This window comes from Candoia aspera, chromosome 7 (assembly GCF_035149785.1).
Source record: "Candoia aspera isolate rCanAsp1 chromosome 7, rCanAsp1.hap2, whole genome shotgun sequence".
NCBI classification, from domain to species: domain Eukaryota; kingdom Metazoa; phylum Chordata; class Lepidosauria; order Squamata; family Boidae; genus Candoia; species Candoia aspera.
The window spans coordinates 68,748,528-68,774,606 of NC_086159.1; the positions used below are offsets into that span (position 1 = coordinate 68,748,528).

The 26,079-nt window shown below is 41.0% G+C and overlaps 2 protein-coding genes across 2 annotated transcripts; one reads left to right on the plus strand and one right to left on the minus strand.

Annotated features, from left to right (window-relative positions):
• The first annotated feature begins 1,502 nt into the window (after positions 1-1,502).
• EFCAB10 (EF-hand calcium binding domain 10) lies at positions 1,503-9,834 on the plus strand. Its single transcript, XM_063308013.1, has 4 exons — positions 1,503-1,719; positions 7,218-7,382; positions 8,555-8,639; positions 9,602-9,834. Exons 1-4 carry the CDS (start codon positions 1,623-1,625, stop codon positions 9,636-9,638), a joined length of 384 nt encoding a protein of 127 aa, XP_063164083.1. The 5' UTR covers positions 1,503-1,622; the 3' UTR covers positions 9,639-9,834.
• An 868-nt stretch (positions 9,835-10,702) lies between these two features.
• RINT1 (RAD50 interactor 1) lies at positions 10,703-25,304 on the minus strand. The gene is made up of 14 exons (XM_063308012.1): positions 25,183-25,304; positions 24,258-24,453; positions 23,489-23,730; positions 21,971-22,144; positions 21,738-21,890; positions 19,942-20,098; positions 18,691-18,801; positions 18,365-18,590; positions 16,658-16,795; positions 15,382-15,581; positions 14,018-14,232; positions 11,844-12,024; positions 11,631-11,749; positions 10,703-10,949 (listed from the first exon to the last, which is right to left on the minus strand). Exons 1-14 carry the CDS (start codon positions 25,263-25,265, stop codon positions 10,727-10,729), a joined length of 2,418 nt encoding a protein of 805 aa, XP_063164082.1. The 5' UTR covers positions 25,266-25,304; the 3' UTR covers positions 10,703-10,726.
• Positions 25,305-26,079: the final 775 nt, after the last annotated feature.

Genomic DNA, 26,079 nt, shown 5'->3' on the forward strand with positions numbered 1-26,079 from the left:
CTTGTGGCCCACAGGAAACCCAAGTATTTTCTGTAGCTTGCAACAATATTGAGGAAAAGTTAAGCCTGTGAGGCTTGGGGCTCTTAGCTGGTAGGGACCAGGAAGGCCTTTTTGTACCAAGAGAGGTGAAAGCAAACTAGATGGACTGGCTGACTATGGAACCTTTTTTAAGCTGAGAAGGCGGCTCCTTGGGTCTGGATGATTGGAGTCCCCATCAGTGTTTTAATCTGATGGCCATTTTATGGTTTTAGTTGCTTTTTAAAGTACTGTGCTGCTTTTTGGTAGGGGGAGCATACTTGTAGATGATTTTTTGTACACTGTCCAGAGTCACTTTGTTGAGTTAGGTGGCCATATACATACATACATACCTAAGAAATGGTCCCACACCCTGGCAGAGCAGGCTAAAGCACATAACAGAGATGCAGGCCCTTCACAGGCATCGAACCCTGTTTCTTGTTTCTTCTCAGCCTAGGCCAGTGCTTCTCAGCCTCGGCAACTTGAAGATGTGTGGACTTCAACTCCCAGAATTCCCCAGGAGTTGAAGTCCACACATCTTCAAGTTGCCCGGTTGAGAAACATTGGCCTAAGGGAGGCTCCATGGTTCTTGGCAAGATTGGCAAGCCACTGCCTTTCTTCCAAGTTACTCTTCTGCTGTCTGCGAGACTGCTTTCTGTAGTTCTGGGCCATTAGCAAGCTGACACCCTCCTTCACTCTCCTGTATTGTCTCTATCAGTTGCACTGGTCACTTTGCTTCCACCTCACTTGTTTCACCCACTAAAATGGTCTTTTTCTTTTATTAAACCTTATCAAGATTTCAAGATAAAAGCTAACCAGAAGTGAAAAAAGTAAAGAAAACAAAATGGAAAGCAGAGCGAGGTCAACAGTGAAGAAAAAGAAAAGAAAAAAATACAGAAAAAGAATGACTTCCCACTTCCTTTGCTACAGATGTAAGTATACAAGCCCACTTACATAAAAACCAACTATTGGTTCCTTGCTTAAGGAAGCACACTGCTGCATCAGCTGCCAACATGAAATGGCAAAAAAGTAGCTATTTCAGCTGTTTTTTTTAAATAAATAAATGCAGATTTCATGGCATACCATAACACCAATCTTCATCGTCTTAATTCCTGACTCAGCAGACTTTTTAAGGCAGGGTTCCTCAACCTTGGCAACTCTAAGCTGTGCAAAGCTGGCTGGGGAATTCTGGGAGTTGAAGTCCGCACAGCTTAGAATTGCCAAGGTTGAGGAACCCTGTTTTAAGGGATGAAAAAGTTTCCACGCTGAGGCATTCGGCCAAATAAACCCGAGGAACCTTTAATAACTAGGAATTCAGGAGAACCGCTACAAATCTTGCAGTCAGCCAACCGTGCAAAGCCACCCACTGCGCCGCGCGCGGTTACTCTTCCCCGGGGCACGTGCGACTGCTTCTGCCCAGGCACCACGCCCATCCAGCCACCGTAGACATTCGTCATCACTCCTTCCAGACTACGTCACAGCCTAAAGCCCAGCGGAGCGCCAGATGAGAAAACTGATTGGCCAAGCGCCTCGCAATCTCGCGTCACGTGAGCCGCCTTTCAAGGGATGGCGCAGGGCGCGTTCTCTTCCGTCGCCTAGCAACGGCGATGGACCGAGAAACGGAGGGTCGTGAGTACCTGGCGCAGCACAAAATCCCGGAACTTTTGTACAGCCTGACTGCGTTGCTTCTCTTCCACCGGCCAGGTGAGAGGCTTGCTTGGAGACTGCATTTTCATGCCGCGAAAGACGAGCGATTTTACCGTACACGGAGTATAAACCTAAAAAATGGGGGTTGGGATTGTTTCTCATAAAAAAGGGCTGGATAGCAGAATACCATGAAAATAAAAAAAAATAGTCCACACATCCTAAAGTTGAAAAGGTATAAAAAAGGATAGTTTTTTGCATGGCCTCGTTGGTGGCATTCATTGCCCGAGATGACCTGTAAATGATTCACGCATTAGGCTAAACCAGGGTTTTTCAACCTTTTCCATGTTAGCATGTGTGGAGTTCAACTCCCAGAATTCATGCTGGCTAGGGAATTCTGGGAGCTGAAGTACACCATCTTGAAAGTTGATAAGGTTGAAAAACACTGGGCTAAACCATATCATTTCTTTGGTTATGGCTTTCCGTCTTATGCGACTGCACTTGTGTGGTTTGAAAGCTATGGCTTATAGTGTGTTGTGCACTCAGCAAATTAGTTTGCTTAACAGTCCTTTACAACTTGAATCAGGTTTTTGTCACTAAGCTTCCCCAACATGGTAAGGTGAAATGTGGTTCATGGTGATGTAAACCTAACCATGTGGTTTATTTGTACAACATGGGTATATTATAGTCTGTGAACACAGATCATATGTAGTCTTCCTCCAGTGCCCAACAAGTGGGTTGGATGAGAATTATCGGGGTTACAGTTGAATACCTCTGGAAAACACCAAGGCTGGAAGACGCCGGAGTAGGGTAGTAACAGTATAGTTTTGTGTGTAAGCTTGTCACCACCATTTCAAATCATATAGAATGATGCTGTTTGGTTGTAATTAGAGGACATACGGATAGTCTCAGCCAAATCAGATACATCTTAACTGATTTCATTTTCCTCAGCCCAATCCCCTTCTGATGTCTACTGCCAACTGCAGACAGTGGTTATGAAATCCAGTGTAGGGGGCTGGAGAGACTAAATTCAAAGCCCATATTCAACCATACTGAATCACTCACTGCTATCAGTCCCACCTATTTTACAAAGTTGTTGTTGGAATAAAACTAAAAAAGTTCTACATACACTTAGAGAACTCCCCCAAAAGGAAGACAAGAGCTAAATTTAACATTAAAAAAATGGGACAGAAATTTTCTTAGTGCTCCCCAAGGGACAGTAACAATACAATCCTAGACATCTGTCTATTGTGAAGTCCTGAATTGAGTGGTGCTTACTCCCAACTCCTTGGATAGAGAACTACAATCTAAGAATTGGATTCTTACTAGATGTTAAGTACAAGTGGACATAATTGATGTACATTACAGGCAAGAAAAGTATGCAAAAACAATTACTTGAGTGATGATCTAATATAGTTTAAGAAACTAATATAGGTAGTCCTTGCTTGACATCCACTCATTCAGCTGCCTTTTGAAGTTATGACTGTGCTGAACGAGGGTTATTTACAATGGGTCCTTGTAGTTGTGGCCATCGCAGCATCCCCGTGGTCACATGATTGCGATTCAGGCGCTCAGCTTGCAATTATGGTGTCACATGATGACCTTTTGCAAGCTTCGCAAGCAAAGTCAATTGGGAAGCCATTGCAAATGGCAATCATGTGACTGCAGGATGCTGTGACTGCTCAGGATTTGACTAACGATGACAACTGGGACCGCCAGAACTGCCATCGTAAGTCAGCGCAGCCATGTGACATTGCACCTTACAACCGCATCGCTTAGCAATGGAGTTGCTGGTCCCAATTACCATCAGTAAGCGAGGACTACCTGTACTTCTGAATAAAGGTATGTTTCTGATTGCTGTTACCCTTCCTTTGACATATAGCTCAAGTTGGAGCTATTACTGGGACAGAGGGGCATGGATAGGGAGAGGCACAGGTGGTCCTTGGTTAACAACCACTCATTCAGCAACCAAGAATGAGTGATACTTATGACCAGTCCTCAATGTTCCAGCTGTTGCAGCACCCCCATAGGCACGATTGCAATTTGGACGCTTGGCAACTGGCTTGCACTTATGAGAGTTGCAGTGTCCTGCAGTCATGTGATTGGCACTTGTGACCTTCCCTGCCAGCTTCCCACAAGCAAAGTCAATGGGGAAGCCCACAAAAAAGGTCACAAGTCACTCCCGTAAGTTGTTCCCACCATTATTTTCTCTTGAAGAGCCCGTTACGGAGTACGAGATCCCAGGGATCTCCTATTCTGTAGCACGTGCCTGCCCACAGCAACACGCTACCCACGCTCCTTAGCACCTACGTGCCTGTTGGGCCGTACTTGTGCAGTGCCACAGCACCCCCTCCCTCATCTGGCTGCATTTGCACAGCACTGCAACACCCCCTCACCTGCCTGCACTCCTCCTGCACTCACCTGCCCACCGGCCTGCTTGCAAGCCACCCGGAACGTGGGACTTCCTGCTGGCTTTCCCACTGACCTTTCTGATTGGAAGCTGGGAGGAAGTCTCAAGTCACAGTCACATGAGGTTCTCGCTTAACGACAGCAACCGGGGACTGCCAGGATTGCCATGACTAAGCGACGCGGTCATGTGATGCCGCGCTTTACAATCGCATCGCTTAGTGATGAAAATTTCGGTCCCAATTACCATCGTTAAGCGAGGACTACCTGTACAAGGAGACAGAAAGCACTGCATTACAAGTAGTAGTTCATATGTAATTAGTAGAATCCAAGCTATTATATACAGTACTATTTTGCTCACAATTACTGTTCTAAACACTAATATCATTGCATATAAGGAGTTATATTGCTTGTTAAGAATGAGTTGCCTTCTAACTCTACTCTTAATTACCAAACTAAACAAACCTATCAAGTAGCCATGTTTGTACCTGATAAAAACAGACCTGTCATGTTCCATTGGTCCTTTCTTCCACTACCTTTCTTCTACAAAATGGTGATGTCAGAGAAAACAAACAAACAAAAACTTCCTCTAATTCTTTAGGTACTTTCAGGCAAAGCTTTTGCATTGTCCTGCCTCGAGTCATAGTTTCACAGGGAGACCAGATCATGACATTCAATCTTTTCCCTTTATCCCACCCCCCATTAAGAACCGCACTCTCTCTTTTAGAATGGTTGTGTAAGAACTAGCAGTTCGGTCTAAAAGCACTTTTAAAATCCTTTATGCATGCTATACGGTTCCAGACCTTATGTGCTGCCATTGCTTATCTGTCATCCACCCCCCCACCCATCCATCCATCCAATTTATATAGCTGCCCATCTCACATTTGTGACTCTGGACAGCTTACAATTAAAACATAAACAGTACCAAAAAATGAAAAAAATAAATAAAACAGCCATACAAACAATGCAAACAACAACAAAAAAAGATTAAAAGCCATACAATACAGTCACCAGGACAGCACAGACATTCAAGAAGAGTACAGCCATTTTATGGGCTCCACGCCACTCTCTGATCCTGAGGCCAGATGGCAAAGCCAGGTCTTCAGGCCCTTCAGGAAGGCCAGCACAAGTGGGGCCAGCCTGACCTTGAGGGGAATGATGTTCCATAGGGTCGATGCAGCAGGTGCAGCAGCAGCAAAGGCCCTCCTCCTTGGTCCCTTCAGATGACCTTCTCTAGTAGATGGACCCCACAACAAGCCTCTTCTACTGGACCTGATGGGATGGGTAGATACTACTGGGGAGAGGCATTTCCTTAAATAACCTGGCCCCATGCTATATAGGGCTTTATGGGTTATTACCAGCACCTTGAATTGGACCCAGAAGCAAATTAGTAGCCAATGCATCTTGCGGAGCGGGGATGTAACATGCTCAGATTTAAGTGCACACATAACTGCCCATGCTGCTGCATTTTGCACCAACTGAAGCTTCCAAATACTCTTCAAGGGCAGCCCCATGTAGAGCTCATTACATATGGGAGGTGACCAGGGCATGAGTGACTGAGCATAGAGCCTCCTGATCCAAGAATGGATGCAGCTGGCAGACAACTTGAAGCTGTGCAAAGGCCCTCCTAGCCATGACTGCCACCTGCTCTTCAAGCAGAAGTTGAGAGTCCAGAAGCCCAGATTGTGCACCAGGTCTATCTGGGGAAGTGCAACGCCATCCAGAACCAAAGATGCTAAATTCCTAGATCCAGGTGGCCCCCCAAACCCTAAGCCACTCAGTCTTGCCAGGTTTGAGCTGAAGCCTGTTCTTCCCCACCCAAAATCCTACAGCCTCCAGAAACTGAGATAGGACGTTGGCAGCATTGCTTACTTCACCAAAGGCGGAAATATATAGCTGGGAATCATCAGCATACTGATGATACTTCACTCCATGGCTATGGATGACCTTACCCAGCAGCTTCAAGTAGGTGTTAAATAGGAGCAGAGAGAGTACTGAACCCTGCAGCACCCCACAGTTTAGGGGCTGAGGGCAGGACCTCTTGCCCCTGATCAACACTGACTAAAACTGGCCACTGAGGAAGGAAGAGAACCAGCTCAATACAGTGCTGCCTGCTTCCAACTCCTGCAGCCAGTCCAGGAGGATACCATGGTCAATGGTATTGAAAACAGCTGAGAGGTCAAGAAGAACAAGGATGGACACACTACCACCAACCCACTCTCACCAGAGATCATCAGAAACCGCAACCAATGCTGTCTCAGTCACATACCCAGGCCTGAAACCTGACTGAAAGGGGTCCAGATAATCTGCTTCATTCAGGATCCTCTGAAGCTGTTGCATGACCACCTTCTCAACAATCTTCCCTAAAAAGGGAAGATTGGATACTAGATTGTCCAGAATGGTTGAGTCCAGTGATGGCTTCCTAAGGAGAGGGCAGACCAAGTTCTCTTTAAGGGATGTTGGCATTATTCCCTCTCTCAAAGAAGAATTTACCACCGCTGAAACCCAACGTCACCTCCCTGGAAGCTGTTATGCTGCAAGCAAATAACTTTCTTGTACAAATAAGGGAAAATTGTAGCAACCTCTCTTTCAGATCCTCTCTTCTACAGCTGCTGTACTTTGTATTACTGTCTTCTTGGAAGTGCAAAAATACAAGGTTGAAAGAGATCAAGAAGCTTTTGGCACACAAGCAGATATCAAAGCACTGAGGAACCACACTGGTCATGGTAGTTTGCTGTTGAACATTACAATATCTTATTTAAATTCTATCTGACTTCTCTTGAGATTTTATTAATTTGTTAGTATGAAAAGATGCTACAGATCATTCTCATTTTCGCTATCATCGTAAGAGCCAAATATGGCTCTTACGATGTCAGCAACATGCTGTGTAACTGAAAAATTTTGATACCATCATTTGCTTTTTTCCTTTTCCTTTCCCAGAGTTTTTCCCCTTTTTTGCCTAGTCTTCCATATGTTTACTTACAATTTTTAAATTACAAACCCAAGGGTTAGGCCAACATTACAGAACATTAAACACTTTAATCCTAACAGTATCTGTCAAATAATTTTAATGAAAAAGAATGTTTAGCTTAGAAATGCTTAACGATATGGTTTAAAGTGGGTAACAACATGACCAATCTTTTGCTTTTCAGAAAGTCCAAGAGAGTTTTTGATAAAGACATTGGAAAAAGTAAAGTTTGCAAAATTGACTAATGTGGATTATCCCAATCTTATGGATGAGTCAAACTTGGATGCAATGTTTGAAATGCTAGATGTTGCAGGCCAAGGCTACATAAATGTAACACAATACAAAGGAGGTTGGTGTTTCTTCGTATTTTATGAAATTTTATCTTCATCTTTTTATTTCTGCCTTGACAAGAAGTTAAGATACATTAAACAAAATCTCAAAAATAGTATCAATTGTCAAATAAATGTAATGATAGTTTAAATTCTTTAAATTTGTACTATATAATGTTTAAAAGTCATAATTTCTTCTGCTTATTTAGAATGTACATTCAAAATCCAGTTGATTTGTTTGTAAATACCTGGGCAGCTTGGCTAGCAAGGTGCACTTTACATAGCATCACAATTTATGATGCATCTTCCAGTAAACAAACAGGGAAGGGTCATCTAGGAAAATATGAACTTCCTTCTCAGGGGATTTTAGATTGCAACCACGGTGCACTGTAAAACGGCCTAGGCTGTCACCATTTCCTGGGTGAGAAAGCAAAAATTTAGCAGAAACACTGGAGATCAGCAGGATGAGAATAGAGTCATCTCTATTCCATCCTGAGACTTTTACCTGGGATTATTTCATGCAATTGATAAGGATAGGCAAAAAAAAAAAAAAGGGGGGGACAATGTAAGGAATAGAAAAGAACAAACCAAGGTCCTTGTGAGTGAGGCATATTTTCAAGCCAGCTTAACTTTCCTTGTTATGATCCTGACAGAATTTAAGTATGTTTTTCCTTGTGCCAGGAATGGCAAATGATGTAAAAAAAGGTCCTTTGTGGTAGCAGAAAGCTGAGGATAATTCTACAGAAATACTTTGTAGCCGCTTTACATAATTATCTGTTTTTAATGTATTCAATGCAATTTTAATTTTTCTGCCATTTAGTAATATATTACAACAACAGCTGTATATATAGAGATTATTAAAAGCTGGACCTACATGGAAAAACATAAGCTAAATCAGTCCTTTACATTTTCTATCTGCCCCTATCTGTTTGCTGTATAAATAAGCAATGTGTGAACTGTGTAGTTCTGTACATATTTAGGTATAAGATCTGTCTAATTCATGATCAGTTTCTATTGACTTTTCTATTTATAGTTGCAAACAAGGAAGGGCCCTTACTCAAATAAATGTAGTGATTTCTGTAATCAAATTTAGAGGCTTCCTTCTGAGTAGATATGCATGGGGTTATATGAAGTGTGGCGTGTACTGCAACAGTGCATTCAGAAAAAAACTATTTTCTCTCTTACGTTTTAGCACTTGAATCTTTGGGATTGAGTACTCAGGATATAATTTATGAAGAAAATGCACTAATTACATTAGATACCTTCAAGGGAAATGTGTAAGTTGAACCAGGATGTTACATTGTATGTGAAATTGCAGACATACAGTACATACACTGCATATGCCACTAAATCCAACAACATATCCTGACTTGTCCCATTCAGGTCCCTTTTGTACCTGATTCTGACTCCAGCAATCAAACTGAGAATCTTTGGACATGCACGTGTGTCTAAAATCCATTGTTCCTCAGAAGATTACCTGCTGATAAAGCTATAAATTTAGGTACAGAAGGTCAAAAGTAAGATATCAAAGTAAGGTATCAAATTGTTCTTCCCCTCAATTTTTCAAACAAGCTGCCCTATAATTATTAAAATATTACTAGACTTTTCCTGATACTGTTTTTAGACACAAGACCGCTAAAGTGAGGTACATATTATTTCAGTGATTTAAGTTCTTGCAATAAATGAAATTAGTAAACTTTAGAACAGGATGGACCATCTGTGACCTTCAAACACTTTTATCAGTGATTGCCAAAAATTACTAGCATTGCATTCTGCCATTTTGAGGCAAGAAACATACAAAAGCTAATATATAAACACTCTTTTAAAAAATCAAAGGAACTCCCCAAAACTCTCCCCCAAACCAAGGAAAAATAGATAATCCTGTTCTGTTTACATCACATTTGCTTCCATTCTTATCTGCACCTCCATAAAATGTTAAAAGATTCCCACCAGTGCTCAAAATGTTACCAGTCATTGCTTTATCGAGCGTTTATGTCTCTGTGATACATGAAAAGTGAACTTTGACTCAAATAATGGATATTATAATAAAAAGTCAACAAAAATTCAAGGCAATTTTAAGCATTAACATAAAAACATGTGTAATATACACATGTGGAAATTGTACATTTGCATGCTTACTGCAGATATACTATTCACCCCTTAACTAGACTGCTGTGATAGGGAAGATGCGATTGTTTATATGTTGTTTATATGTTATATATCTTTGTTTCTCCCACAGGATGACAAAATTTGCTGAACTGTGGGAAGCATTTTAATCGTGGATATTCTCATCTGAAATATTTTTTACTTTCTGAAAAAACTAGCAATTCCATTTAGATATAATGGCCTTCACGTGTACTAACTGTACCATCATTGAAGCAGATATAAAATCTCTCCTTTTCCTGTATTTCAAAATCTTCAAAACTGTTATAATACTGAATTTGCTAAATAAACACTAGGAGTATTAGCCAACACTAAGCTTTTCTCAGTCCTTTTATTTTGGTGAGACAGATTAAACGGCTATTTTAGTTCTAACCCTTTTCATCAGAGAAAATAATGATACTCATTATGATTAGCTTACCCATTGCTACAAGATTATGAGGAGGCAATAACTTTCTAATCAAAACAAGGAAACTAATCACATTTTTCTCCTTGTTTATAGACTACATTTAAAAATCTGCACATCTGAAAATTTCTGCAGAGCCTGTATCCTATCTGTATTAGAAATATGCTAACATCAGGGGCCCAAATAAGTAAAATTTGCCACTGACTGGCATAAAGGTTGTTCATCCCTTTTCTACTTTTTGTCATCACCATGGTTATTTTATTTAAAAAGGTAGAGTGATTCTGCTCCTCTTCCCCCCATGTAATACCTTCCAGATCACCATTTTGGTAACACAAAGCTTCAGAGTCGTTGTGGGAAGACACTCTAATCAGGCTAAGCAGGATTAATCTGAGCATCACAGGAGGCAATCAGGTGAAACTGGTCATCTCCTCTCAGAAATTTTTAAAATAATTCAGTTTGTTCCTCTAAGATTATTATTTCTGTAATATGGAGTATATGTTAGAATATATTCTCTATTTAATTTCACTTGATCACCACAGTCAAGTGAGAAAATGAAAGGTGCCACACTGGCATAGACAGTAACTTACAAATGAATATAACAGCCAATGCACCAACCAGACTTTATCAAATTACAATTGTTTCTTTGAAACTGTGATATACAGCTGCTTAGTTTTCAGGGGGGTGGGGGTTAATGTATGTTTTCTTTCAAAGGCAATATACTGAACATCACATGAGAACACAAGGAAGTCTGGGTTAGAATGTATTGGCAATTAGTGTCTCTCCATTCTATTACCTTGTTTATTTGCCAGTATTAGGCCAATTTGTCCTCAGATTAAGAAGAATCTCAACATCCTTTGGAGCTAACTTATAAATTCCAAGTTCATTTAATGCTGCCACTGCAGTGGGTTGATTTGAATTAAAGGTGATTCCAGTTCTGGTTTCAGTGGCTGACTGTAGCACGTCCTTCAATAGCAGGGCTGAACCAATATTTAAGTTCAGTACAATACAAGCCTCCTTGATGCTAGACAAGAAAACAAAAACATTCCAGTTCTAAATTTGGGTAAGTTCCAAAGAGCAAGACAACCACAACTCCCTCATCCAAGACAACTTTAGGCTTCTTTCTCACACAGAAGCTTTCCACGCCACATGGCAAAAATCTAACTTGATTCTGAGAACTTTTAAAAATTGATATAGTTTCTTCTGAAAAAAGAAACCAAACCACCCACTGAATAGAATGCATATGCACTGCAAAGTTTGCAGAAAATCCTCTTTTTGTGCTTTCAAAAATACATTACTTTTAAATCATTATTGAGGAATGCATACTCTCAGAAGTAAAGCATGGTGGAGTTCTTTCTGTGCTCTCTTGATCTAAGCAGAGCTAGAACTGAGAGAATCGTCTCCCATTCAGGAAGAATGTCCCTGAGTCTGTGAGTGAGTCTGTTTCACATAACCCTGACCTCCTCATCCTCTTATATGTTACATTCTCCCAGTTGATCCATAAATGAATGGTTGCAGGGGCTTGGACAGGAATGTAAATGGAAGGGGAATGAGGAAAATCTGCTTAAAACATTTTCATGACATAGAAAAAAGAGGGAGGGGCATAACACCTGGTTAATCCCTCTCTCAAAAAACTAAAAAGAAAACTTTGATTCCCATATTCGACTTCTGAAATAAACAAGAACTTGAGACGTGCAATACTCACTGCTTGAAATAATTCTCTGGCCGTTTGCAGTAATGTGAAAACAAAGGGAAAAGATTCCGAGTCATATCAAACTGGAGCTGTGCTGCTCCTCCTTCATTGAAGTGATTGGCTAGAATGACCTAAACATATGGCACATAGATAAAAGGTAAGCAGTATTTAAAATGACTAGCATATTTTTTGCTAATGCACCAGCAATACGCTAGAGTCACTTACATCCTGATAGATGAACAAGTCCACGTTCCCTGCAAGCATTTGCCAGAAGATTTTGAACAAGGAATAGCAAAGCTGCTGCTCTAGCTGGAGGAGCCGGTCGCTCAAGGCTAGGAGCAACGGGCAGGCGGTGCTTGATAAGGACATCACTGCCTGTTCAGCCTGGGAAGGCAAGGAGAGCCACCTGGACGAAACACATGAAACCTCAGTCGGTCAATCCATGGCTTCCCTTGTTGCCCGTTCAATGAAAAGTACTTGAATAGTACATCTAAGAAAGCATCAGTTCAGTCCTCAGAGCTGTGTTTCTCAACCTTAGCAACTTTAAGATGTGTGGACTTCAACTCCCAGAATCCCCTGGCCAGTTGCTGGCTGGGGAATTCTGGGAGTTGAAGTCCACACATCGTAGAGTTGCTAAGGTTGAAAAACGAGCAAGGGCAGGCAACTCATCATAAAAGGGCAGGTAGATGCCACCAACTCACTCCCCATTGTGTGCTTTGACTATCCCTTTTGCATCCCCTCAACATCAGGGTTCACAGCCCTCTGTCACTGCCCAGCAACTGCACTAGCTAACAGCTGGACTACGTAACCACTGCCTTGGGGGCACACAGCCAATGAAGCGGTGAAGGAGAGAGAGGCTTACTTTCTTCCCTGCTTCAGTGGCCTTACCGACTATTTAAACCCCAAGGGAGCAGTGGTTTTTTCAGCTCTATGTATTGCACTTAAAACATTTGCGTCACTCTGAACAGCCTGCCTTCTAGAGGTTAGGAGGGCCCCTTCCCTGCTAATATGCTGGAACACAATGAAGAAAGTGATTTTCAATGAATTTTGGGGGCTGAGGGTGCTGCTTAATTGGAGGCAACTGCTGGGGTGGTACCAATTTACTTTGGCTGCATGATGTAAAGTATCTTTGTTTTTTTATATATGTTTTTATTGGTTTGAGATACAAGCTGCCTGGAATCTTTAGAGTACGCAATACACTCTAATTCATGGCGCAATCAATCAATTGGGAGGGCTTGAACATAGCGGTGCTTTTTTTTTCCCAGCAAAGGTGACAGTCTGATTTTGCACTTCTTTGCCAGGAAGAAAAAAAAAACAGTTTTCCTCCCAGTAACAACTATTGTGTGAGCAGTGAATGTGGAGTGTTGCATGCGGGTAATGGGCAGGTGCGAGAAAAAGCATCTTAATGTACTCATGTATATCTTACAAAACCAAATGATTTGCTTCAAACAAAAGCGGAATGACAGTGGACTTCTAAATAAAATGTCTACAGCCGTGTGTCATATTCCACTTGAGGACCAAAACAGCTCTTAAAATCAATGTTACAGAATGTTTGGTGTTCCAGCCTAGTAAAAATACTGAAGTCAATTCAGCATGATCATTTCTAAATTAAGGGATTACCCCAGTCACTTGCCTTTGTATTCAGATTCATTCAGCACCCGCTCATTTTTGAGCTGATCTCTTCTTGTTTTGCCACAGACACTTCCTAGTTACCTGACTCCCACTGCATTCAGCTTAACTTTTATTTCTCCTGACATCTACAAGTCTCACTTCCGTGTAACAAGGTAAGCAGAGGCACATTCATACTTAGCCATTTCCACTTCTTTCAACAGTCGTTCCTTGCAAAGGACCACACACTATCATCTTTTTGCCAGGATATGCACATCTTAGAATTTTCCATTCATTTTTCCTACTTTTAATAAACATTCTACCAGTGTATATGAAGTTTTGGTAATGCATTGATTGAATCGCAAAAAAAAAATAATATACAAAGAGAGAGTGAATGGGTTGAGAGGAAGGGGAAACTGAGAAAGTTTGGACAAATGGATGAGACCCTCAAAAAGAGAGAGGTTCTTGAAATCCGTTGAGAATAATTTAAGGGGAAATTTAAAAGAACTTCCCCTGGCTCAGCTGCCTCCTCAATGCGCTGCCATCTTTTGCAGCTATTTTATAACCGTATCCTTTCCAAAACTCGTGAAGGGGACAACTACTTCCCTTTTATTCAGAATTCTGTTAACAGCAACATTTACAATTCATCAGATATACTTTGCTGGACTAGGCTTTGTAAAATCCGTCAGATAGAAAAGGAGAGGGGAAATAAAGAGGCATTTCTTTTGTTTTTCTCTCCCACCTGCAAAACTCCATATTAAAGCTTTTGATTAGAAGAAGCAAAGCTTTACCTTTCCTTTTTATATATCTTGGCAACATCTTTGACCTCCCTGAAGACATGATCTACTTGGCGAGTCAGCATGTCATGCTTTAGTCGTTCCAGGAGGTTAATCATTTCATCAAACACCGAGCTTTCCATAGAAGCCAGCTGTCCTAACTGTAGCTTATTTAGAGCACTGCTCTCGGCATACATTTCCAGAGCAGCCTGCTGGAGCTGCAAAAAAAACTGCACAGACAAATAACATTGGGGGGAGAAGTATTACCACTAGTCTTCTGAGAATAAGGATCTTAAGTTGGTGGCACAGCATATGCTGCTTTGTATTCAGGAGCTCTGACATCTCCAGATTAGTAAAAGGAGCAAATAGCAGGGTACGAAAAGTCTCAAGAGAGTCTCTAATGTGTGGATAAGGAAGAGGGAACCTCCTTCCAGCTGAGGTCCACAAGTCTTTACTAACCACATGCCAGCAGTAGATAGAGCTACAGCCATTCCACATCCTAGATCAGTGTTTCTCAACCTTGGCAACTTTAAGATGTGTGGACTTCAACTCCCAGAACTCCCCAGCCGGCCTTGCTGGCAGGGGAATTCTGGGAGTTGAAGTCCACATTTTTAAAATTGCCAAGGTTGAGAAACACTGTTCTAGATTATTGATTGATTGATGCCACTTATGTGCTGCTCCATTTCCTGGAGACTGAGTGGCTTCGAGGATTAATACTATTATCTCCCACGTGGTTCTTAACTATTAAGAATCTTGAAAGAGTATGGGAGGGGGAGAATTAACTTTATGAGTAATTGGCTATGTGTCTCATGACAAACTGAATCACAGATTAGCCAGCCATATTTCAGCTTGACCATGTTCAGAGTATCAACCACACCCAGAAAACTGGTTAATGGAGGGCATTATTCAAAGAGCTTGTGACTCGGAAGATCATAATCAACCCATATCTGTTACATACAAACTCCTTACCCCACTCCATCTGGACTCTGCTTTCCTCACCAGCCCACCAAGAGAAACGCTTCATCTATTGCACAGATCAGATACAAACTAAAGGGCTGCCTTTCAAAAGTATGAGAAGCATTCTGCCAGGGCACAGGGTAAAACACTTCTGCTTCCTATATGAAATCAGAGAGATGCTGTCACAGCACTCTGTCTCTTTTTACTGATCAATGCATACAACCAGCAGACTCCTCTCATTGGGGGGTAAATATTAAGCTAAATAAATGAACCTGAGGTAAAGCAGTTTCCTGCACTGTGTGTTTATTCCCATGAATATGAAAAGCATACTGGGAAGAAACATACTTAGCTTTGCATCATAAAAATGCTTAAATTTATTTGAACAACCCACAAATGGCTACTTTTCATCACATGTTACTTACAACATTGTCAGCCCAGTCTGCTAGGACTGTTGCTATGTAGTTGACAGCATTGAGGATTGCACAGTATCGGAAAGCTAGAGGTGTTCTGGTTTCTTCCTTCATGACTTGAGTGAGTCGTATTCTAAAGTCATCCACCAACTCTTTTTGCAGTTCAAGGAACCGCAGTTTTCTAGCTGCTGTAGGAAGATGCTTGTACCTGTCTATGTAGAAAATGGCAAAACACTGGCATTTGGCATACGTAAAAGTTCAGGTAATATCAACTGTCTAACAAAGATCTATCTTCACAGATACTTTCACAAGCTCATTTTCCTTGATCCTATTTAACTAAGAGGCATGGCCCACAAAACACATCTTTGTGTTTCTGCAGGATTTACACTGCTAGGTCTACATTCACCGCGTTGTACTGTCTGAGATGGAGTAATAGAATAATGGCAGAGAATCTTTTGTTTAGCAGATATATTTCAGCTCCTAGAGCAGTGCTTCTCAACCTTGGCAACTTTAAGATGTGCGGATTTCAACTCCGAGAATTCTCCAGCCAGCATGCTGGGGAATGTGTGGAGCATGCTGGAGGATGTGGGGACAAGATATGTGGACTTCAACTCCCAGAATTCTCCAGCCAGCATGCTGCTGGAGAATTCTCAGAGTTGAAGTCCACACATCTTAAAGTTGACAAGGTTGAGAAACCCTGTCCTAGAAAATGGACCATCTAAGCTGTGTGTGGGTGAGGGTGAAGGCGGGCAAAGCTACAGCCTTCTCTCTATTTCTGGGACACACTTTCTGTCAGGAAGGACCTACCAGCCTTTGTATAGATAATGGATGGTGGTGGTAGGATTGATAAACGGAAGGCAAAGAAACAAAGAAAGAAAAGGGGGAGGAGAAGGAGGAGAAGTTAGTAAGGACATCAGGAAGAACTTCTATGCTGAACAAGGTGTCTTTGGTACCTCCATGTGGCAACAGAAACAGCAAGTTATCAAGAACTGTGGGTCTAAAAGAGGAAAGGCTGGACAGATGAGAATATATCAAGGTTGGGAATTCCCCACTTCTATTTTAGAACTTTACAGCCTAACAGTGACCCCCTGCTTAACAGAACAGGCACATTAACCTAACAACACATGGGGTTGGGCTCAGAGGACATTGCTTGTTAACCCTCTTGAAATCCATTTCCATGTGTTATTCCTTTGACTGCTAACGTGTAGTTGATTCTCTTGTAAAATATATGTCACCATTCCTGAATTAACAAACAACCGGAGCAAAATGCCAGGCATGTTGTAATTACCGGTGATAACCAGAAGCAGAGTCATAAAAGTTTCAGCACAGTCTGGGACTTTCATTTCATCTACATCAGTGATATCTTTGTACTGTGATACCCAAGCAGCATCGGACGAAAGCATGGAGTCCATCTTCTGAAGAGCAACTGCCAGGTACACACAATGATGAAACTAAATGCTTAAATACTTTTCATTTGCCTTGGTATTCAAAAGATGCAAATGTTATTTTCAAAAGTAAAGTTAAAAAAGAACACATGGTATAAAAAAAATCACACCAAATATGGCAGATTAAGATATTATTCAGCTAAAATTTATGTTGCAGTCTTGCTAATGACCATAAATACCAATATGAAATAGCATATCTGCCAATGGCTTCTTGGAATCAAACTGCTTTTCTTATACTGGCTAATAAAATTCTCCACACAAATACTATCATAAAGATTGCTATAATCACCCTTATATACATGCTAGCTGTAATTAAAATTCTTAATACAGGTAGTCTTCACTTACTGACCACAATTGGAACCGGCAGCTCTGTCACTAAGCAACACAGTTGTAAACTGAAACGTCACATGACTGCACCAGACTTACATCAATTCTGCTGCGGTCATTAAGTGAATCACCACAGGTCATTAAACAAGAAATCACGTGACTGCAACTTGCAACTTCCTGCTGGCTTCCCCATTGATTTTGCTTGTCGGAAGCCAGTTGTGAAGGTTGCAAATGGCGATCATGTGACCACGGGATGCTGCAACCGTCATAAATGCACACCGGTTGAGAAGTGCCCAAACTGTGGTCGTGTGACCACGGGGACACTGTGATGGTCGCAAGTTTGAGGACTGGTCATTAAATCTACCTTTTCAGTGCCTTCATAACTTCGGTCGCTGAATGAGGCAATTGGTGAGGACTACCTGTACCCCTGTGTACCAAATATTTGCTCCAGTTTCCCCACAGATTTCATTATTCCAATTACATTCTAGAAAGTGCCGTCTCTAGTTCTTTCACTATCCTCACTCTGAAAAATAGGTGCCCATGATAAGCTTAGTGGAGGAAGTGTGCAATCATTCATTCTGCAGCAGGTTCCTTTTTCCATTTCTCTGGGTCCTCTGGGGACACAGGGAACAAGAGAAGCAGCTCACAGAACGTTATCAAGCCTGAGCTACGAAGGAAGAGGCAGCACATCCAGTCCGATCGCTAGCTGTACGCTCTTGCAATTACCCTCTTTTTCAGGGGGAATTTACCTTGCAATAGACAGGTTTCACCACCCTCAGGTCTGGCAGCGCAACTGCTCTCTAAACACAGCACTCTGCCAGAGCTAGCTTCAATAGCTACAGACTCAGCCATAATCAATGGATTTTTAACTCTGAATTCTAATGGGAGTGGGATAGTCAAAACATAGCACAGAAAAACCTGAGTCTTCTGAGCTATAATCCACACCTAGAAGCCATCAGTTAGATGCCGTGATAAGGAAGTTGAATCCTTCAGGAGACATTAGGACTTTTCTACACGCCTCTCATTCACAAATGCAAAAAACAGCAAAATAAGTGGCCTGGTGGGAAATGCAGCACCAGCTTTTTTATCCCAAATGCAAACCCTATGAAGCGTAACTTTACAGTATTTGATCCCACCAGCTGTTTACACTCAAGGTAGCCAGTGTCCGAGAAACAAAGGTTAGGATTGTTTTAATCCAAGTAAATGACTCCATCGCATCTTACATTTTCTTTCTGCAGTTAACCACCTCTGAAAGTAGGTTTCTTCGGATAAAATGTGCATACAGCTGGGGAAACTGCTGAGATATCCATGGACTCCGTGCAGCTCTCTTTCAAAGAGAAGCATCTCGTCCACCAGGTGACAGAAGAGGTTGTCATCATACAACAAGCAAGGAATGTCGGCATCCAGCTTCTCCAGGATTAGCATCACCAAAGCGCGGGAAAACTCTAACTTTAAGAGGCAAAGAGATCAATTAAAACCTACAGATAAAAGTATGCTACACTTAATAGCATAATGGCTGTCAAGCCCTAAGAAAAAGAGAGGTGTTTACCCTCGCATTCACAGGAGTGCCTGCTTTATCCAGTATGGGTTGAACTTTGTCTTCAAGAAATGACACATGATTTCCAATCCACATGAGTACTTGGGTAAGGTACCACTCAGGCTTTTGAAGAAAAAGTCATACAAAATCAGAGAAAAACAAGCTGTGCACTGCTAGGTCAAAGATATCACGCTGTCAGCAACCTCATGCCCTACCTGACCAAGTATGCACACCTTATGTTTGCACCTGACAATACCTGTAGTCCTCACTTAGTGACCACAATTGGGACCAGCAACTCCATTGTTAAGCGCTGCAGTCACTAAACAGAACACCACGTGGCCACAATGGGCTTACGGCCTCACTTCCCGTTCAGTCATAAAATGAAACGTTATGTGACCACAACTTAGGATTTTAATTCTGCCTTCTCTGCGCTTGTAAACTAGTTGCAAAGCACACAATGGCGATCACGTGACCACAGGATGCTGCAACGGTCGTAAATGTGAGGATTGATGGCAAAGGGTTATTTTACACCATTGTAACTCAGGACTGTTGCTAAATGGGGCAGTCAGTAAGCGAGGACTACCTGCAAGCCAGAATCCTAAAGATGTGGCCTTATCAGGAATGGGCAAGTCTGTCTGCTCATGCTACATGATGGCTTCAGCTGCCAGCAAAAATAGCTAAAGAAACCTAGATTGCTCTACCTCTAGTTTCAAGTTCCCTGGCTTCTTCCTGTCTGAACAAGCAGGAGTCTAAGCCAGAATTTGGTCTAAGCTAAAAACTCTTAAGAGGTAAACAAGCCAGAGATCCCATTTAAACAGAATACTAAACAAACAGGTATCTGTCCAGATTTGGTAGGTCTCTACAGCCGGCAGCAGCAGTGTCTGAGGGGTGGGTGGGTCACAACTAGTCACAACCATCTTGAGAAGGGGTGGGGCTTTGACTGCATGGTTTTGACTGTCATCCTGACATTTATAACCCCCTCCATGCACATTCTTGGCTGGCAGGAAGAACCAGCAGGGAACAAGGAGCATGAAGCACTGCATACTTGTGCTACTGGCAACACAGCAGCAAGTTCCCTTCTTACTGAATATTAGGGAGATGCTGACTGCATATTTTCCAATTTAGTTCTGTAAACTCAGGGTACTTTTAAGAGAAAACTGAACATTTGGGTTCATTCCATCCACCCTCCTGAGCTGCAACCTTTATTAAGCACTACTTTAAAAGATAACTTCTAAGAAGAGGGTTTGTACCTCAACGCCATACCTTGCTCAGGACATTGGTTTGCCTGTTCCCCGTGAAATGGTATTTGAATCTTTTCTGAAGGGGAGTCAGCATGATCTGCATCGGTAATATAATAGGTGGAGTTGGGGGAAGAAGATACTTTTCTGGAAGCTGCTTTGGTTTGGTTAACAGTTCATCTCTGAGATTTTTTGTGTGTTAAAGTTCAATATGGTAGGGATGCATATAAGGGCTTACAGACATGGGATGGAATCAAAGAGTCCACAAAATGAGCAAGATGCATTTCATTTCACATAAGGAAAGAAAAACCCTCTTCCCATACCACACAGAACAATAAAACAAAAATTAAACACTATTTTTATTTGCCTGAGCAATAAGCCGGCTTACTCCTGATGTAAAGCCTTTGTTGACATGATGTGACACGGGAGGTCACCACTGTAAGAGCACACTATGTTTATAATCTGTTTATAAGAAACATTTGTTTCATCATATAATTCAATGAAAGGTGTGTTTTTAACCTATACAGCTTACGACAACTTGTATGAATAATCTAAGGACACAAACAGAAATTTTGGGTTCCCCTGACATGAAGGAAAAGGGCAAGCTTTGGGGAACCACAAGACCACCCAGCTACCAGCTAGTCTAAAGCTTACTAGTCACCTCAATAACATTCGTACCACTCTGCTTTAAGTCAGAAGGACCTGCCACTACTCCGATGCCTGGAAACAGCAACAGATACTGGGCCCAGATTTTGCTCTTCCTCTGAACCCCAGTGGTTAATTTCCATTGGCTCTGCTGTGCAGCAGAACTGCCTAGGCCTTCCCGCTGCTTGCAAGGCCAGGGCACCCTCTCTTGTGCTTCCAGAGGTGACAACACTGAGACACCCAAATCAAAGGGAGGCCTATCTCCAGGATGCAGTGGCATACCAGGGTTCAAGAGGAACACCTTGTGGGACACAACACAACTCAACATAGGGGTTGCTACTTGTGGGCTCCTGTCTGTGTTCTGAAGCCTGTTAGTGCTGGAAGGAACTTAGAGGAATAAAAAGGGCCAGTTGCCAAACAACTGCATTCCATTTTTAAGTTTTGTACTTAGCTAGATACCTCACAGAGATGTGTGAATAAGGGTGCACATACACACACTGTGCATGCGTGGATATGCATGTATGAATGCATATATGGGTGCATGCATATACATCTGGGTGGACATGTATATCTGGGTATGTGGGTGCATATGTTTATGTGTATCTATATCTGTAGGTGTATATGTATCTCTGCAGAAATGGCAGCTGAAGGGGAGAGAGAACGTGTGTTAACTTGCAGACATTAACGGCGGGGGGGGTGCACAATGCTTCTGCTCTTTCTATGAAGAAATTCAGCTGTTATTTTCTGCAGTTGAAGGCAGAGGAACATCTTAAGCTGGGCTTTGGGTGGGATGGGGATGGAGGGGGATATCCATGACTCCATTACATATCTCGGGATATCCTCCCAGAGTCACTGGTTTGAGATGGGCGGCTATATAAATTGAATGAATGAATGAATGACTCTACGTTCCATAAAGCAGTGTTTCTCAACCTTGGCAACTTTATGATGTGTGGACTTCATTTCCCAGAATTCCCCAGCCAGCCATGCTGGCTGGGGAATTCTGGGAAATGAAGTCCACATATGTTGGCTGTGGAATTCTAGGAACTGAAGTCCACACATCATAAAGTTGCTAAGGTTGAGAAACACTGCCATAAAGTATTATAATGTAATTCTGCACTTAAGCAAATGCTAGCCAGATACTTTTTTCAAAAGGTAACTTAAACAAAAAAAGGATACGATGTCTGCAGTTTTAGGAGTTGAGAAAACAGGGTTTCAAAGTTACTGTATATTTCTATGGCATTAGCTGAGGAGGTAGCCAGGCCCAAAGCTTGGGACTGTGCTGGTCCAATAAATGGCCAATGCAGCTGAGTCAGCACCTCTTCAAAATCACTGCAAGAAGATGAGCACATCATATCACCATGACTCAGGAATCCAATGCAAGTATAAGGTAATTGCTTTACATTTCCTACCTTGACAATTTATTTTTCAGGATCTTGTGCCAGAATTGAACAGTAGATCTTACAAAAGTTAAAAGGTGTGAGCAGGATGACTCTTGAAGCCTGATATCTAATTCAGCCATGGATGCCAGAGTAGTAGCAGCCTCTGGTACATTGTTAGTCATTAGATACTGCTGGATGTTGTCACTAGCAAAACAAAGAGAAGAACATTGGACAAATGAGCAGAGATTATACAGTGTATAATATTGCCGAAAGTTACAATAATCAAATGACACCAAAGTAGAATACCTGTGCAAAAAATTAAATTGGCCAACTACTGTTTCCACATGGAGGTCAAACAAATTATCATAAAACTACCTTTAAAATCATGTCAAGATCCCTAATACCAGAGCCACAGAAAGGTTAACACTATATACTACATATATAAATCAAAGGAACTCAAGTATATATTCACATATTCATATAAAATGGATAAATTATTTTCATAGTTCTGTTCCCCCCCACATATATTATTACTTCTGAGCCGGAAACTTACCACTATTTAAAAACACACAAGATCAGTTTATTTAAAATAAATATGTTTGCAAATGGATAAATCTCCAGCTAAAATAATCTAAATCCTAGAAAAACCAGAGACAGCTATAAACAAAGTTTTGCAACGAACATAGATACAAAAGGATTCATTTAGCTTCTCTGCAATATCCTTATCCTCTTTTACTATTATTTTAATTCCTATCTTTCTACAGCTTGTGAATAGCTGTTTCAGAATTTTTAATTGCTGTTAACAACTAAACTCATATTTCAGAAGAAATGAGCAATACACTCATCATGGTTTTTTTTCCTATTGTCTGGTTATCTATTTTCTGCAGAATTCTGTTCTTTTAGATAAAACTTCTATTTTCTGAAGGATTTACTCCCATTGGCATTGCTAACTAATAAAATTGTATTTTATTGAACACTTCTGTTTGCTTGTTCACTTGCAGTATACGTTCTGTTTTTCCATTAATACATAGAGGGGAACTTTGAGTACACTACTGTGGCCACCATCTTGACCGTTTTGACCATACCCTAAGACATCCATGAATATGTAAAATCCCAAGGATCTTGGAGATATTTGCATCCTCCTTTGACACTTTCTTATTACTCTTTTCATTTTTGAGAATGTTCTCTTTTGAAGGAAGGTATGACTGTGCTGTCCTCGACAATCTTCCCATCACACATAAATCATATTTGATGGTACTGAGAAATGTACATTTCAGATCTAACTCATATATTTATGCTAGCTTTATTCTGAAGCATAATCCTGATTGGGAAATGACATTTGCAGATAGGACTCAGAGGACACAGTTTCCATCTGGAGTTCTGAACACAGGAGTCCCTTAAAAAAAGTCAACGAAATAGCTGTTGAGGAAGATAAAGGAAGCTGGATTTTTTAAAAAAGGATTTAATGCATGCCTCTTTATATAAGTATTCCATGACTTTAAGCCTTCCATTACACTGAAATTACATAAAACTAGAAACATTCTTTACCTTAACTCTTCTATTTGTGAAATCTGTTTTAAATAAGCAAGATGCCTTTCAACTTCTTTTATTTGACTTATCAAAGCACCAAATTCCTCCATCCATGGGCTGGACATCAACAAGTAGTTATTAATTGAATCGCACAAAATTCTCTCATTCTCTAGAAGCTGATAGAGAGATTTCTTAGAATCCTCTGCATTCTGCAAGGCCTTCTGAATTCTTTTGGGAACTTCTGATGAAACTGTTAGTACCTATATAAATATGAGAGCAGCAGGCTGTTATACTTCCTGAACCATGTCCATTAAGTAATTCAAAACATTAAAATTGCAATATACTACTACTCTTAAAAAAAAATATCACAGATCTGTGGAGACCTGAGGCACAAACCACAACAAATGTGTTCAAAATGGTCTGAATAAAAAACAAATGGGAAGGGATAGTTTAATACATGAACTGACAACTCCAGTGTTACCCATCATATCCAGTGAGATAGACGTAATATTGTTCCAAGTGCCAAATGTGTCATACATACAGTCCAACATGTGTTGTTTTAAAAAGAGCCTTACCAGTTATGAATGGTTAAAATCACACACGTTGGCCCCACATGCCTGGATTTTCTGCATATGTGAAATGTTATTTCCAATATATGAACAAATGCCAAACCTTGGGGAATGCTGCTCAGCATTACTTCTAGAGTCAAAATAGCTGGAAACCTAGAAAGTGGGCTGCTTTCCCTTAAGGTATTTAAACATGCCTTCCCGAGATAAATGGAACTCACCTGTTCTTCTAATTTTATTTTGTTTTTTGACAGCTGTTTGATCAGATCACCAAGCTTGCTTAATGAGTCATAATCATTTCCAACCTTCCTTTCTACAAATTCAGACACATAGAATGGGATGTCGCAGCTCTCTGGGTCTTTAGGAATTCTTTTGTTTCCATTATTACGGTCTTCCACTTTAGCATTACCTGTAGTACTAATTTAACAAGTTTGTTATTAGGTTCATAGGCCAAGCAATTGTGAAATTTTTGCAAACACCAAATCAATTTGCAAAAAGACATTATTAAGAGCTCAGTAAAAGTATTAAATATCAACAGAAGATGCAAACTCCATCATATATCACAATGCATGCTGGGAAGCCTCTATATACTAAAGGTTGTTTTTTTACAAGAAGTTATCATCCTCACAGCAAAGAATTCCACAATATCTTCTATATTGAAAACATACCCTGCTTGGAATACTGCCCACTTCAATGGGGAAAATAGTGCAATGTCATAAAAATGGGCTCTGCTCCTAGTAATGAGAGAATGATGCATTCACACTAACAGCTAAAATCAAGGTTAACAAGAAGAATTTTAACATGATGGGAATCTGCCTTCCCACCTGACCTCCTGCAGTTCCCTGAGCAATTGGTGGGACTGGATTTGCCAAGGTTCTGCCCATTCTGCTGATGAAAGGACGCTGATGGAACTCAGCACCTAAAACAGAGTATTTACTCAGAAGAAAGCATAGCCAGGATTGAAGAAGTATCCAGCTGGAGGTTGTTTCTTGTTTATCATATTCTGGGAGGGAATTAAACATAGTTTTTACATAGGAGTGCATATGTGGCATTTTCCGAGCTACTGGTCTGTTGTGTTGCTAGAACTCCCCTTCCATTAGGATACCACCAATAACCACGCCAGAGTTCTTCTCTGCAGGTACTCACCAGAACATGTGAGCTTCTGCAGGGCGTTCTGCTTCTTCCCCTACCTTCTCCTCTCGGTCAGGTGCCTGCTGAGAAAGGAGCATATGAGAGTCAGTTTGGATTGCCCCAGCTTTCAAGAGCAACTAAAGTAGGGTATTTTTTTTTCAACCAAAGCCTCCAAATGTGTGATCACCTTCCAGAATTCCAAACAGAATAGTATTAGCTGGGAATTAAGGAAGCTGCAATCCACTATGTCTGGAACAATATAGTTCCAGGCATCCTCTTTTGCTTTCTTATAATGTCCACACATCACGTTTGCCTTAAGGAAGCAGACTGGGAAACATTTAATAGAAACAGATCAATTGCATCTCTTGACATTTGGTTTCTGACCAATGATCAGGATGCATTCTCTACTGACTTTCCAGGATATTTCATTCTTCAGGTAAACAAAGAAGAACTGTTGGCATACCTGGAAAATATCTCATCCATCTTTTAAAAATATCCATTTGTTTTTCAGCTATCCTGCACTTATCAAGTCAAAGAAAACCAAATATCTTTTAAACAATTATACAATAAAGTGGTATGCTGTACTATAAAAACAAGGTTAAAATTATAAGAATATAGTTATTCAATAATATCATGAAGACTGAATTCTATGCAATATGGAAATCAGCACTCCATAAAGTTATCATCTTGTGCCAGAACAAAAAGCAGATGAAAATGCTGGGTGTTTCCATAAAAGAGAGCCTTCACATTCTCTGATATCATACAAAACTGGCAGCAATTCTGTATCTGTCCAATTTTTAAAAGATCTAACAGGTGTAAATATGTGAATCTTCTCTATCTTAGCATACTGGATCTAACCTGTACTGTTTTTACTTCTCTGAAATCTCTGAACTATTTATCTGATAGCTCTCT

Excerpts from the sequence above, each read along its gene's own strand:
- EFCAB10 (XM_063308013.1), top strand. The coding sequence starts at position 1,623 with ATGGACCGAGAAACGGAGGGTCGTGAGTACCTGGCGCAGCACAAAATC. Across the intron at positions 1,720-7,217 it reads GCTTCTCTTCCACCGGCCAG|AAAGTCCAAGAGAGTTTTTG; the intron begins GTGAGAGGCTTG and ends TTTGCTTTTCAG. Across the intron at positions 8,640-9,601 it reads GATACCTTCAAGGGAAATGT|GATGACAAAATTTGCTGAAC; the intron begins GTAAGTTGAACC and ends TTTCTCCCACAG.
- RINT1 (XM_063308012.1), bottom strand. The coding sequence starts at position 25,265 with ATGCTCCTTTCTCAGCAGGCACCTGACCGAGAGGAGAAGGTAGGGGAA. Across the intron at positions 22,145-23,488 it reads TCACAAATAGAAGAGTTAAG|TGACAACATCCAGCAGTATC; the intron begins GTAAAGAATGTT and ends TTGTTTTGCTAG. Across the intron at positions 18,591-18,690 it reads GCACTCCTGTGAATGCGAGG|TTAGAGTTTTCCCGCGCTTT; the intron begins GTAAACACCTCT and ends TGCCTCTTAAAG.